The 12627-nt window shown below is 36.4% G+C and overlaps 2 protein-coding genes across 9 annotated transcripts in view; both read left to right on the plus strand.

The window, feature by feature from the left end:
• Positions 1-1704: 1704 nt before the first annotated feature.
• On the plus strand, positions 1705-7305 carry LOC112574466 (thioredoxin-like protein AAED1). Its single transcript, XM_025255560.1, has 7 exons — positions 1705-2053; positions 2476-2512; positions 2786-2817; positions 3148-3201; positions 4265-4373; positions 6187-6309; positions 6604-7305. The coding sequence occupies exons 1-7, from the start codon at positions 1841-1843 to the stop codon at positions 6729-6731; spliced, it is 696 nt and encodes a 231-aa protein (XP_025111345.1). The 5' UTR covers positions 1705-1840; the 3' UTR covers positions 6732-7305.
• Positions 7306-9251: 1946 nt separating this feature from the next.
• LOC112573217 (dual specificity protein phosphatase CDC14AB-like) overlaps positions 9252-12627 on the plus strand; it is a 35689-nt gene continuing 32313 nt past the window's right edge. For 4 of the 8 annotated variants that reach the window (XR_003101186.1, XM_025253375.1, XM_025253374.1 and 1 more), the window contains exons 1-3: positions 9252-9599; positions 10512-10602; positions 11680-11755. Coding sequence is in view for 7 of the 8 variants with exons in the window: in XM_025253375.1 (XP_025109160.1) it covers positions 9551-9599; positions 10512-10602; positions 11680-11755 (216 nt within the window). In the remaining variant the exon portion in view is untranslated. The remainder of the gene's footprint in view (positions 9600-10511; positions 10603-11679; positions 11756-12627) is intronic. The other 4 variants (XM_025253377.1, XM_025253378.1, XM_025253379.1 and 1 more) reach the window with 1 other exon arrangement.

A 12627-nucleotide genomic window follows, 5' to 3' on the forward strand; every position in this document is an offset into this window, starting at 1 on the left:
GTTAGTTCCACACTCCCAGCCCACAGCAATAAGATAACGATTATAACCGCAAGATCCTGTGAAATGATATGAGCACCACAAAGGACACCCCAGAGAATAGATTGGACATTCCATAATGACTGAAACATTAATTTTAAATAACCACGATCCGAAAGTGTTTACACGGCTAGTGAGCACAGCTCTCACTTTAACCCCTTCGTGGGAGGGGAAAGGAATCATATGACAGCAACTCATATTACCTTTTCCCAACATCAGGCTTTCCCCCTCTCTCTTTCATTTCCCTCCTCCACAGACATAAGCAGACGGTTTGCTGTGTTCTGCTGATCTCTCTTTCTCTCTTCTACCCGAAAGTTTGGCTGCCAACCTCAACAAGTGTAAGAGTACTTATCAGTGTTTCGCCATGTGTTACAGGGCCACGCCTGTCAATCACACTTCACTCACATGAAGAGGGAGATCGATAGTTGACAATTAACTCACAGTTGGAAGAGTTTGCAGGACAAGGTTACCCGGGCGATGATACAATACAATGCAGGGTGCGCACAAAGTCCGCATACATGTACCTCTTTGGGAGGATTTTGAAAACTATAAAGGTTTATTCTTAGGAATCCAAAACATCTGTGTGGGTCCCTCCGTGATATCTGCATAGTCGAATGCGCCGCCAGGTTCTCCTGCTCATGTCCTGCAACATCTGCGAGGTGACTTTCTGGAATGCTGGGGTCTTTTCTCACAACAACAACAACAACAACAACAACAACAACAACAACAACAACAACAACAAAGCACTTTTCTCCACCATTAAAGGTGAGCTCAAAACGCTTTACTAAAAAGAAAAGCACACAAACATAATAATAACGGATGCTGTTCTCAAAAGCAATCCCCGAAAAATAGCGAAATTCTAGGAGTAAGATCATCAGGTTAGTATTTACAATACGTACTGCATGAGAAATAGTCAGATTCTGTTCAAGAACTTCCAAACCATCAGCATGTTGGGGTAGTCAGAATGTTCGCAAGCACTATTGTCTTTAGATGTTTTAGGCTGGCGAGTCAGCGATGCTAATGTTCAATCACAGTTATTACCAAAATTCAGTGTCCAATACGTGTTTATGTCAGCTGAAAGTATGCATGCAGTGCACGTGATACAGACCCCATATATTTCAGAGCCATATATATATAAACGCATCGCGGCTGAATTTGGGAATCATCAAGTTTGGAAAACAGGCTTGGTGAAGTAAAATCAATGTAACATAACAGTTAAAAAAAAACAACTTGTACTTAAAACTCATTTCTTCGTCTTTTCAGCTCTTCTGCAATGCACACATGCACGCGGAGAAAACTAAATACCCAAATATATATACATTAACAATTTTTAAAGAATTGCCAAAGTACCGTATTTGCTTTTAAGTGAATGTCAGGTTTACATAACGAAAACGAATAATTAAAAAAATTATTTAATTATTAAAATGAATGTATATATAGTTGCACTACAATGCCAATTATATACACGCACGTCCGCCGTTAAACCTCTGCTTTGAGCAACCTAAGATGTGGAGGCTGTTTGTCCATCAGAGGAGTTGTGATTTTTAACTGAAAAACACGTAATACGCTGGGCGAAATGGCTCAATAAATTATCGCAGTTTTTGGCGGTAAATTAATTGCAGGTTTAATCAGCTGTTGTACAATGCGGCGACAGTGACGTCACAGTCACGTGGTAGAGTTTCGCGGTTTGTTTACGGTTGTCATGTCGAAGAGGACACACGAACACGTGCGTACTTCATCTGTTTGCTGAAGGAAATTTGTCTATTGTCGTTGTCATCCCTCTTAAAAAGATTAATATTCAGCCATGGAAAAAGACGAGACCCAGTCAGCAACGAAAGACGAAAGCCAGCCGATCCCCGAGGAAGCGAAAGAGCTGAGAATGTCTAGAGGAATGAAACCTGAGCTCGTGATCGATTTTGAAAAACTGAAAACACTATTTGTTTATGACGAGATGGGGAATAAAATACGTTTTTCAGATATATACAAGAAGCAAAAGACCATTATCATTCTAACACGAGTAAGTATGAATTAACTTCAATTCCATGATTGCGAGTACGTTTATAAGTAATGTATAGTACGTATTTATCATACCCTTCCGCAAATACTTCATGTTTTATAGCTTGACGAACGGGGAAAACTAATATTTGTAACCAAGTTTCTAGTAAAATCTGTTTAAGACCAAACCATGAAGTTATTATAGGAGCAGCATTTAGATTAATAATTTCATTTTTAAATTATGTCGCTGGTCAATTTTAATTGTCTCCCTTAGACCATGGACTTCTATTATAGGGCAAGCATGACAGTAACTTTTTGCCTGCCTTTGACAGAAATGCATTTGACAGGTAGCTTTCATGTGCGTGCGTTATGTCTTTTTAGGTCTGAGTTTTGATAGGTCTAAAATCTGTACACATATTCCTTAAAACATTTGATGTGTTTCAGCATTTGTTGGACTTTATCACAAAGGAGTATGTAGAAGGTGAGAGAAACAATAAAGCCAAACATTATTTTGTTTCCATTTGCTCTTGTCATACTTCTCGCCATTTCAAACAGTTTAACACTGTTTTATTTCTAGTGGTTTAGGTGAATAACTGTTAAGTAGTCTACATGCTAACTACTGGAGCACATGCTAACTATACTGGAATATAAATTTAAATTAGAATTCTCAGTATTGGGTGCCTGCAATAATGATACTTTAGAAAAAAATTATATTTTTACACATTTAATGATATTCTATATTGTGGTGTTTCAGATCTGGCTCTTATTCCACTAGAATATTTGCAAGTATGTGACCTTTTTTATTATTAGCATAAAGCATTATATGTATATAATTGCATACATAGCCATTACCTATGCAAACAGTAGTAGGAAGACATTTTGACAAATTGTTTCCAAATCTTCACACATTTTTACAGGGTTTAAATAATGAATAGTTATCGCTTAGAAATTAACACAAATCTGCTATTTCTCTGATCACTTTATGTAAAATTGTTTTGCATTATGCTATTTAAATAATTCATATAAAAATCTTGTTACAGAGCACTTTTCTATCCCTTAATAACAACGTTTGCAGAACTTTTATAATTAGTATAACAATTTCTTCTTCTTTCTCAGGAAGTTGATGTCCGCTTAGTGGTTGTAGGACCAGCTCATTATAAATTTATAAAGGTATGTTTACCAACAGGTCATTTGGTGGCACATTTTTGAGTATTTGAACTACATGAGATTCTTATTTCTGTATTTTGACCATAATCCTTGTGATAAAACAGACATAGCTCAGTGGTTGGAAAATAAGCAACTGAAGATAAATATGCGCTCATTAGCTGCTTAAGCTAATTGGTTATCAGTGTGACATAGTGTAGCTCCCGTCCCTATCCTCTTTTTTGACCCAGCTATCTGAGACTGTAGAGGGTGCAGGAAGGCATGGCAGGAGGGTCATCCCCTTACAAAATATGACCCAGATCAAGTGCTTTAACACCTCACTCCCCTCTAACCATAAGGTCACGTGACTACCTTTACCCTTAAAAACTGTTCATTTCACACATAAACTTGTGAATACATCATATACATTGCATTCATTTATATTTGAAATGTCTCTTTAGGTATGATGGAGTGTGAGAATGTTTGTGTTGGCAAGCATGTTTATAATGTAATTCACAAATGAATGGAAATGCTCATATCTTTGATCGTGGAATGGCTGGTGGTGCAGTGGCTAAAGTGCCTGTCACCATGACAATGAGAATTGGGTGTCATGGATTCGCATCTTTGACATACCTTTGAATATGACATGATTACAGGACTGAATGTTGGTGGTTTTCTCCGGTTTCCTCCACCATGTGTGTTTGAGAGAATAGTTATGATTTGAGTGATGGTGAAGGAATTTATAAGATGCATTTAATGCCTACTGATAAGTGGTGCTCAAATAGCTTTATGTATATAAGCATATCAAGCTTGTCTTTGCTGGTGAGGTAAGATGTTCTGTAAATAAACAATCTTCAATATTTGGTAAGATCATCTAAAAATTTTTATTCTTAACATTTTATGAAATTAAACATCAAATCTGGTCTGGAGGAATTGTAGTGCAACTATTACATTCATTTTAATAATTAGTTTTTTTAATGATTCATTTTCATTAGCATTAATAAGATTATGTAAAGCTGACATTCATTTAAAAGTGATATTTCAAAAATATTCCAAACTGTCTTCTCTCTTTATTGGTATAAATGTGTAGGATTTCAAGAAACTCACAAGATACCAGCAAACAATGTACTGTGATCCAGATCGTCAAGTATACAAGACATTAGGATGTATAGAGAAACTTGCATGTGGACCACTGAGTGGTAAGTTAGTCTCAGTTATAAAGGCTCCACTTTAAATCATACTGAGGCTATGTAATTATGAGAATGGGCACAGTCATGCGCATACTTGTGTCTTTTATCAGGGAAGTTGGAAGGAAAATGGCTAGTGTAAGTGGTGCTTATCAGAAAACAGTCAACACAGATGTCTTAAAATTCTAGAACTGGTGGGATTGACACCATACAGACACATATATGCTTCACAGTTCTAGGCATTAGTTCCTGACAATCGTCAAAGACAATTGTTACCCTTTTATCCTTCATCATGCTGTGTTCTATCAGTAAAGAAAAATATACTTTTACCAAGATTTCCAGACATTTTAGACACCCCGTAGAAACATGTTCTCATTTTTCAGGTAAACAAATATAAATACAATCTTGTTATCAGAAGCCCCGGTATATAAATTCTGTTTACAAGAAATTAAGGCTTTTAATTTCCTACCCCAATATTGGTTTTAGGTCTTGTAATAAGAAATAGGGATATGAAAAATCAAATTTTATGGCAAGTGAGAGAGACTGTGTGCATCTGTTTAATGGTTGTATAGGTATAAGATAACGTATGGTTTGGAAACCTGGAGAGTGACAAACCTTGCCAGTGGACCCAGTTTTGGGCATCCCCCTTCAGTTGGACTCATGTGGTTCTGATGTGCTTTGCCTCGCTCTCTATTGTTCTTTTCCAAGTCTGCTTTAGTCTCCCAACTCTCCTCTTCTCCAGAGGGTTCCAGTCAAGTGCCTGCTTGGCAATGGCGTCAGCTGGTTTGTGCAGGGTGTCCTATCCAGCCCCATTTGCGCTTTTTGATGTGTTGGCTAGTGGCATTATGGTTGGATCTTTTCCACAGGCTGCTGTTGGAGATCTTTTCAGGCCATCTTATTCCCAGAATATGGCGTAGGCATCGGTAGGTAAAGATCTGGAGCTTGTTGTTGATTGTGTTTGTCAGTCTCCAGGTTTCAGAACCATACAGTAGGACTGCCTTCACACTGGTGTTGAAGATGCAGGTCTTACTGCTGAAGGATAATGCTCAGGAGTTCCAGATGGGGCGTAGGCTGTTGAAAGCATGCCTGGCCTTGTTGATATGGCTTTTGATGTCATCATCTGCTCCACCGTCCTTGTTGACAATGATCCCCAGATACATGAAGTGGTCTATTTGCAGGATGTTCTCTCCTTGAAGTTGGATTGGGAGTTCCTGCTTGTTGATTCTCATCACTCTGGTCTTCTTTTTGTTGACCTTTAAGCCAGCCTTCGCTGCTTCCTCTGCTAGCTTGCTCAGTTTGGTCTGTGCATGTTGTTGCTGGTGAGACAGAAGACTGATGTCATCTGCAAAGTCCAGGTCCTCTAGCTGTTTGGTGAAGGTCCACTGGATACCGGTGTTGTTGTCTTGGGTTGTCTTGTGTATAATCAGTAATTTTACTCATACATAATACAGTACATTAGTGAATTATAAAGTAATTGTTGTTACGTGTTTATCTTCTTCTACATCATGGTCATATAATTGATAATTCTGCAGGTGTTATCAAGTGTGAAAACATTATCTAGAGAAACTTAGCATAAAACATAACAGCTCTGTCTTCCCTTTAATTTCCCTCTTTCTTTCCACTTCTTCTTTTTTGACCTCCATATACCCATTTCATCATTTACAATCTTCTCTAGGTTTTTTCATATCCTTAATCCATCCAGTCTTCTCACAAGTCTTTGAGCTTTACTTTGGGCTATTTTGAACCTGTCAGTGGACAAACTTTCTTGTGAGCATTTTTAGTTCATGTTGGTACAGTACTAAACTTCTCCATTGTTGTGTGACAGACAGCAAGCACATAAAATCTGGAGCATGGGCAGGAACGTTAAAGAGTGTGTGGCGAGCCATTCAGTACCAGGAGTTTCAGGGGGATGTCAAGCAACAGGGAGGAGCATTCATTTTAGGACCTGGTATGGGATAATTCTTTATGTAGCTGGAGCACAAGGAATATGCCAATGCTGTGTATTCAAAACTTGGTTTAAAAAATGCACAAGGTGGAAAAATGGTTGTTCTCCTAAACTAATCTTCAAAAAATGTTGCAGGCCAGATGTAACATGAGGTAATGCAGAGGATTTCATAAATGTTTCAATGACATTACCTTCAGCTAACAATCTTTGTTTTTGTCATTGAGCTTATTATGATTTTTCCTGTCATTGGGGTAATTTTCCAGAAAAGATTGTGACCGACTCAAAATCTGCTTTCAGGAGAGGAAGTGCACTTTTCTCACTTAGATGAATCATCAACAGATCACACGAACATTAATGAGTTGCTGAGGGAGGCTGGAGTGCATCCAGTCAACTTTCCCAAGGACAAGCCAGTCATCCATATCTAAATGAATAATAGACAGTGTAATCTTGTAGAAAACTTCTTTGACAAGGAGTTGACAGTATAGTGTAATCCTGTAGTAACTTTGACAATTGTGGGAATAGTTGGGGTTTGAGTACAACTGGCACTGCATGGAGAAATTGGATGGATTTTTAATTAAATTATATATGCCTGAGCTGGTATATTTTGCACGTATGATGAGCAAGCTATTTGTATGTAATTCTTTGTGATAAGGCAACAGATCTTCTATTTAAAAATGTATAGGCAAAATTAACTAAATTAACTAAAAAACTAAATGGCAGATCTTCAACTTTTGAAGAGTGTGTCAAGCATGGTACAGATTCTTTTAATGTGGAAAAGCCTTTAAGAAAATTTTGTGATTTGTTGCCTTCCCACTGTCAGGTAAGAAAAATTGTTTAAACAACAGTATGAGAAATATCATTCTTTGTTTACACATGTAATAATATTTATGAACCTTTTGTGGTAATAATAATAATAAATGCAAAATTTGTAAAATGCATACTCACACTCCTAAGGAGCATGCTCTTAGCGCCTGAGAACAAGAACAAAACATGGACAGCACCAAGAGATTAGAAAACAAACAAATAACATATGAACTATTAAAGAATAAATAACAGTACTAATAAAGAATTGAATCAAAGACAGAAAATGCAAAGAGGAACCAAATAATAAGAACAAGAACTGAGGGTAACATGATATAACAAAAGGAAAGGGTGTGAAAAAGGACTAGCATTGTATTCCATTTTCAAACTACCTAAAAAAAAACTTGATACAAAGATTAATCCAAAATGTACATCAAATCAACATAGACTATATGCATTTTTTAGCAGGCGTTCTGTAAAGCATCTTCAAGTATTATTTTTTAATATTACATGTGATTTTAGTTTGTTGTTTTATGCTGTGCCAGTAACTAGGGCTATATCATGGAAATTTATGATTTTAGAGGCACACAGTTAAAAATACATTGCATCACATTTGTCATCTTAAAAATCTTCATAATACATAGTATCAAATTTCATGTTTTTGGAGGGTTTTATATGTGCATTCGTGTGTGTGTGTGTGGTGTCTGATATTGAAGTGACAAAGCTTCTGTTTTCCCAAGGGCAGTACAGTAGTACGTACAGTTCTGGCTGCCATTTGATACAACCATTAAATGATTAAACTATTAGACTGCTGCGCTGTTTGATTTGGCTGCTGCCAAGAGTCGGTTTGACCACATCTACGATCCATTCACCTCCCAAAATAAGGAAACTTTGATGTAATTTTGTTATGCTGTTAAAGCATAAGATATTTCCTTGCAATTTAGATAGTTGCAACTTTTTTTTTATTAAAGATTGTAACCCTGCTGTGCATGTTCATCTCTTACATTTTGTCAGTTGTTGTGTGCAGTGTAAAGTAACGATGCCAATCTTACACAGTGATCACCGATGATGATGAGCAACTTCTCTCATTAGTGGTTCAACCGATCATTAGCTATGGTCAAATTGGTAAATGATTGACTGAACCCTACAATTTTTCTCTGGATTGTGGCACCTATTTTTGGGGATAAAGGCCTCACCTTTGTACAGGGATGGGGAATGTCCAGCCTGCAGAATGTATAAGGCCCACCAAATTATTTATATGGTCTCTGACCCTGCAAAGTTCATCATAGGCAGAACTCGAAATTCACAATTTGAAGACCTTTTTTTTCTTAGCAACATATTTTAAGTAAATCACAATAATAATGTACATTTTGAGATAAGTGAATGTGTTCCTCACCCCTACCTCGATCAGAAGCTCACCACAGTAACCATCATGGACTAGAATTACAATAGTTATACATGGTAATTTTTGCCCCTGAACATTGAAAACATGTACATTTATATTCATTTAAACATTTTCTTGAGGGGTGGGGTGGAGGATTACCTAAGTGCTTATTCCTAATTCTCTGCCATTAAATTTTTATTTGTTAACCTCGAGAGTTGTTTAAAATACATAAGCTGGTTTTAATTTGAGGTTGGATTTACCGAAATGCAGTGGCTACATGACCCGTATGGGCAGCATTTCTCCTATTCTCTACCAGTAACTTTCCTTGTGTTTATTGTGAACACGCAAATAGTGGCAAAAACATGAGGAAAACTGACATAGACAAAAGCACTTTGTGAAGACAAAGTATTTTATCAGTTTTCCCTTACCCCAACCATCCCTTATTTTGGCCTACTTTTCAATTTCATGACCCAGGCCATGAAGAACCCGAACTGACGCTAGTCTCGATCGGTATTTGGATGATGTAGTTTGGCGCTAAACTTTACACATGTCTGCACATGTCTGTCGTCGCTTGCACTTGTAAGAAAAGCCGATGAACACTCTCTTTACATCTCACAAATCGCCTCTTTTCCCAAAGTAGCCGCATTTTACACATTATTTACTACGTTCTGCTTTTTTGAAGCAAAACAGGTTTATCATTGGTCAAAGTTCAAATCGTCATGACGACAGAAGTCACGATAGTCACCATTGGTCGAATAAAGTCACGTGCTTTTTCCTGTGCGGTTCCTCAGGTTCAAACATGGCTGTCTTGTGTCCTAATCCATAGTTTGTTTCTGCACATCGCTGGTAGGACTGGGGGACGTTTTTATTTTTCTTTTATACTTTTATTTTTTAAAAAATTGTTGTCGTACAAAGACAAGGACAACGGATCGAGTGTTCAGCGCGTCTAAAGCCATCGTGAAAGGGGACTAGCGTTCCCCAGTCGCTGGACTTAGACAGGCTGTTGCCGATCAGCGATCACTACCGCGTCCTCTTGTTTTTCAAAGTCGACTCTAAATTATGGCTGATGACCACGATGTTATTGGAAGTGCTTCGGAATTCATTAAGGGTAAGTTCAGTAGTTTGTTTGTTAAGAAGTTTAGATACTGTTTAGCGTTGCCTGAATGTTTTGATCGTTGTGTGTCCATAGTCACAGGGTGGAAGCCTGAGAAGGAATGCGAATGCATTTCTTCTGTTGTATAACAGATGCATTCACACGAATCAACAGGTGGTCATTGCAGATATATTAATCGTCCACAAATCGGATAGGATCTGGTGAAATCTTTTGATAATAGGTTTAAGTAAAAAAGTTGTTTAAACTAGCAAAATGCTTAGCAACCGAGTCCAAAGCAATTATTTACTTAACATGGCGCCCCCATTTTAAAATTAAATCTGTGGTTAAACGGTGTACTTTCACCACCATTTCCAGTGCTATGAATATCCTGAAGTTTAGCATAAAAAGCGAACGAATTTAACAAATAGTTTCGGTTCTATATGTTTTGCATTATTTTATTGAATAACATGTCATATTTACGTCATCTTACCGCATATCAAGAATCAGCATACAGCAGTAGGCGTTTTTATTTTTGGCTGTAAAGCTTAAATGGTTCACATCAGCGTGAGACTGCCAATAAATGAATTATATATATATTTCAAGAATAAGTTTAATTTGTACACAGATGGCAAGTAAATCAGATTTGTTATCGCAGACATCTGCCTATGTCATTTTGTTTATAATTATCCTCAATTATTTTACGCATTAAATGCCATGTTTATTGATGTTTCTTGTATTTTATAAATAATAAACAGGTTTTTGTCATTTTTTCTTTATAGGGCTCAAGATCTTTAGTTCTTAGCTACTGATTTACCTTTACACTAAATGACTAATACAGCCTTAGTATAAGTGACAACATTTTTATTTAAATAAAATATCTTATTTCCAAAATGTGCATTTCATTTTAGCGTTTTTATTTTATTTCAGAACGATTGTACTTTGCAACATTGCGTACTCGGCCCAAGTCTACTGCCCACACTCATTACTTCAGTACCGATGATGAATTGGTTTATGAAAAGTAAGTATGTCAGAAATTATTATACATGATTTATAAATGCTTATCACTTCAGTGCATGTTCTGCTAATCCAAATTTAGCTGTAATCAGAACATGCTCATACAAAGTTCAATGTGTCAATTTTAATTCAAATAGGATGAGCTAGGTGTCGATGCTAAAAGTCGGTAACAGTTGTAGCTGAGGTGCTGCTTATGCAAGCAGAGAGCAGTGTGTTAGTTGGTTCATATCATGGGATTCCTTAAGAACTTTTTTATTTTTATTGTTAGGAAGTTCATATTTAGAAAATCCTAACAGTTACAAGAACTAAATTACATCTTTGAATGAATTCCGCTGGCTTCTCCAGGTTTCAGAAACACCACATGCTTTTCCTGAGTTGATCTTTTACATAATTGCAACAAGTAGCAACATAGAGCTTTTATGATTTGATTGTGATCAAACAAATGATGTGAATTTCAGTAGTTGTTGTGTATACCTTATACATGGATGTAGTGCACGATGTGAATGTAGAATTGCCAGCAAGAAGAGGATGTACATTTGTAGGCATTGATAAAAAAAAAAAGATAACCCAGTTTTGGGCTCTATTTTTAAATAACTTTTGTGAGGGCATATGAAGCGTTACTGTTACTGAGTGACCAGAAAGTGTAAAGAAAACGGAAGTTATACGCTCAAGAGTACTTGATGTAAGGAATAAACAGTGTGTTTTTAATTCCTACAGTCATATTTCCAGATAAGCCCATTTCCTTATCAGATGTTCTAGTGCAGAATACTGTTAGATCCATGGGTAATGCAGGTTATCTGTCCTTGTTTCTATCTGTCACTCTCACATACAAACACTCTCACCGACCCCTTGTACAAGTATGTTCTACTTTTACTATCACATCGTCTGTTATAAGTGCCTTGATGGTTTAAAAAGAGTTCATATCTGAAAGATAAAACAATTTGTACATCACAGATTTATTTTAAAGTTACCATTTCCATGTGTGCAATAATTCTTAAAGATTTCCAGTGACACTAATGGGCTATTGCTGGAAGCATATCTCTAAAAATAAAGAGAATAATCTTTGTTTATATATTTTCAGCTTCTATGCAGATTTTGGACCATTGAACCTTGCAAATCTATACCGCTACTGTTGTAAAGTTAACAAGAAGTTGAAGGTATGGTGCATTTTAAAAGAAAATTTAGATTTGTGTGTGCAGCCAGTAGTTTCTTTTTAAGTAGAAAAATACATGTTTGGAGAAGTTTAACTAAGCAAAACATGCTTTGGGATAGTGTGAGTTGAGAGATAGTGGAAAGGAAAGATCTAAGAAAAATTTTGAGAAGCCTGTTGTTGAAAGTTATAAGTTAGCATTATTATAATTCTCTGAGTGCTGTAATTGTTGCTCTGTGAAAAAAATGGATTGTATTTAAAGATATTTTCCTATGCTTTTTGTAGAAAAACTTCTGTATATCTAAAGTTAACACTAATTTTAAGTTCAGATATTAATAAAGTATATCTAGCAGATAATCAGTAATGTTAGTAAACTGATCCAAATTACAGGTCTAGACTATTCACCTTAGGAGTACCTTTTTAATGTTAAAATTTGTTGTCTAGCATAAACTAGTCTTTTCAAAGCATTGAATATTTTTATTAACTTTTATTTATATATTTATTTTATTTTCCTCATATGATTGAGAAAAAAAGGATGGTCATATAATAATGGTGGTTTATTTATTGCTGACAGCATGTAATGAACACACATTGTAGGCAGTTGATGATATATCACAAAACATACACATTGGCATAGCAGCCAGAGTAGCCACCAAGTCTGAGCATCAACAATTAATAATTTTTGTGACTTACCTGGAGAACTGGTGTAGTTTTAATCTGTGCAGGTTTTATCACTGACTGATAAGGGTGATATTGAAACAACTGCCTTTTGAGTCATTTGTTGACTTATTATTTGTAATACATTGTTTGTAGTTGGAAATCCAAGCTGTTTCACTCTAGCCTGTTAATTTCCCCCCACCGCTCCCCACAGATAGTGCA

The sequence above is a fragment of the Pomacea canaliculata genome, linkage group LG10, assembly GCF_003073045.1.
Source record: "Pomacea canaliculata isolate SZHN2017 linkage group LG10, ASM307304v1, whole genome shotgun sequence".
Lineage (NCBI taxonomy): Eukaryota > Metazoa > Mollusca > Gastropoda > Architaenioglossa > Ampullariidae > Pomacea > Pomacea canaliculata.

Excerpts from the sequence above, each read along its gene's own strand:
- LOC112574466 (XM_025255560.1), top strand. The coding sequence starts at position 1,841 with ATGGAAAAAGACGAGACCCAGTCAGCAACGAAAGACGAAAGCCAGCCG. Across the intron at positions 2,818-3,147 it reads TTCCACTAGAATATTTGCAA|GAAGTTGATGTCCGCTTAGT; the intron begins GTATGTGACCTT and ends CTTCTTTCTCAG. Across the intron at positions 6,310-6,603 it reads AGCATTCATTTTAGGACCTG|GAGAGGAAGTGCACTTTTCT; the intron begins GTATGGGATAAT and ends ATCTGCTTTCAG.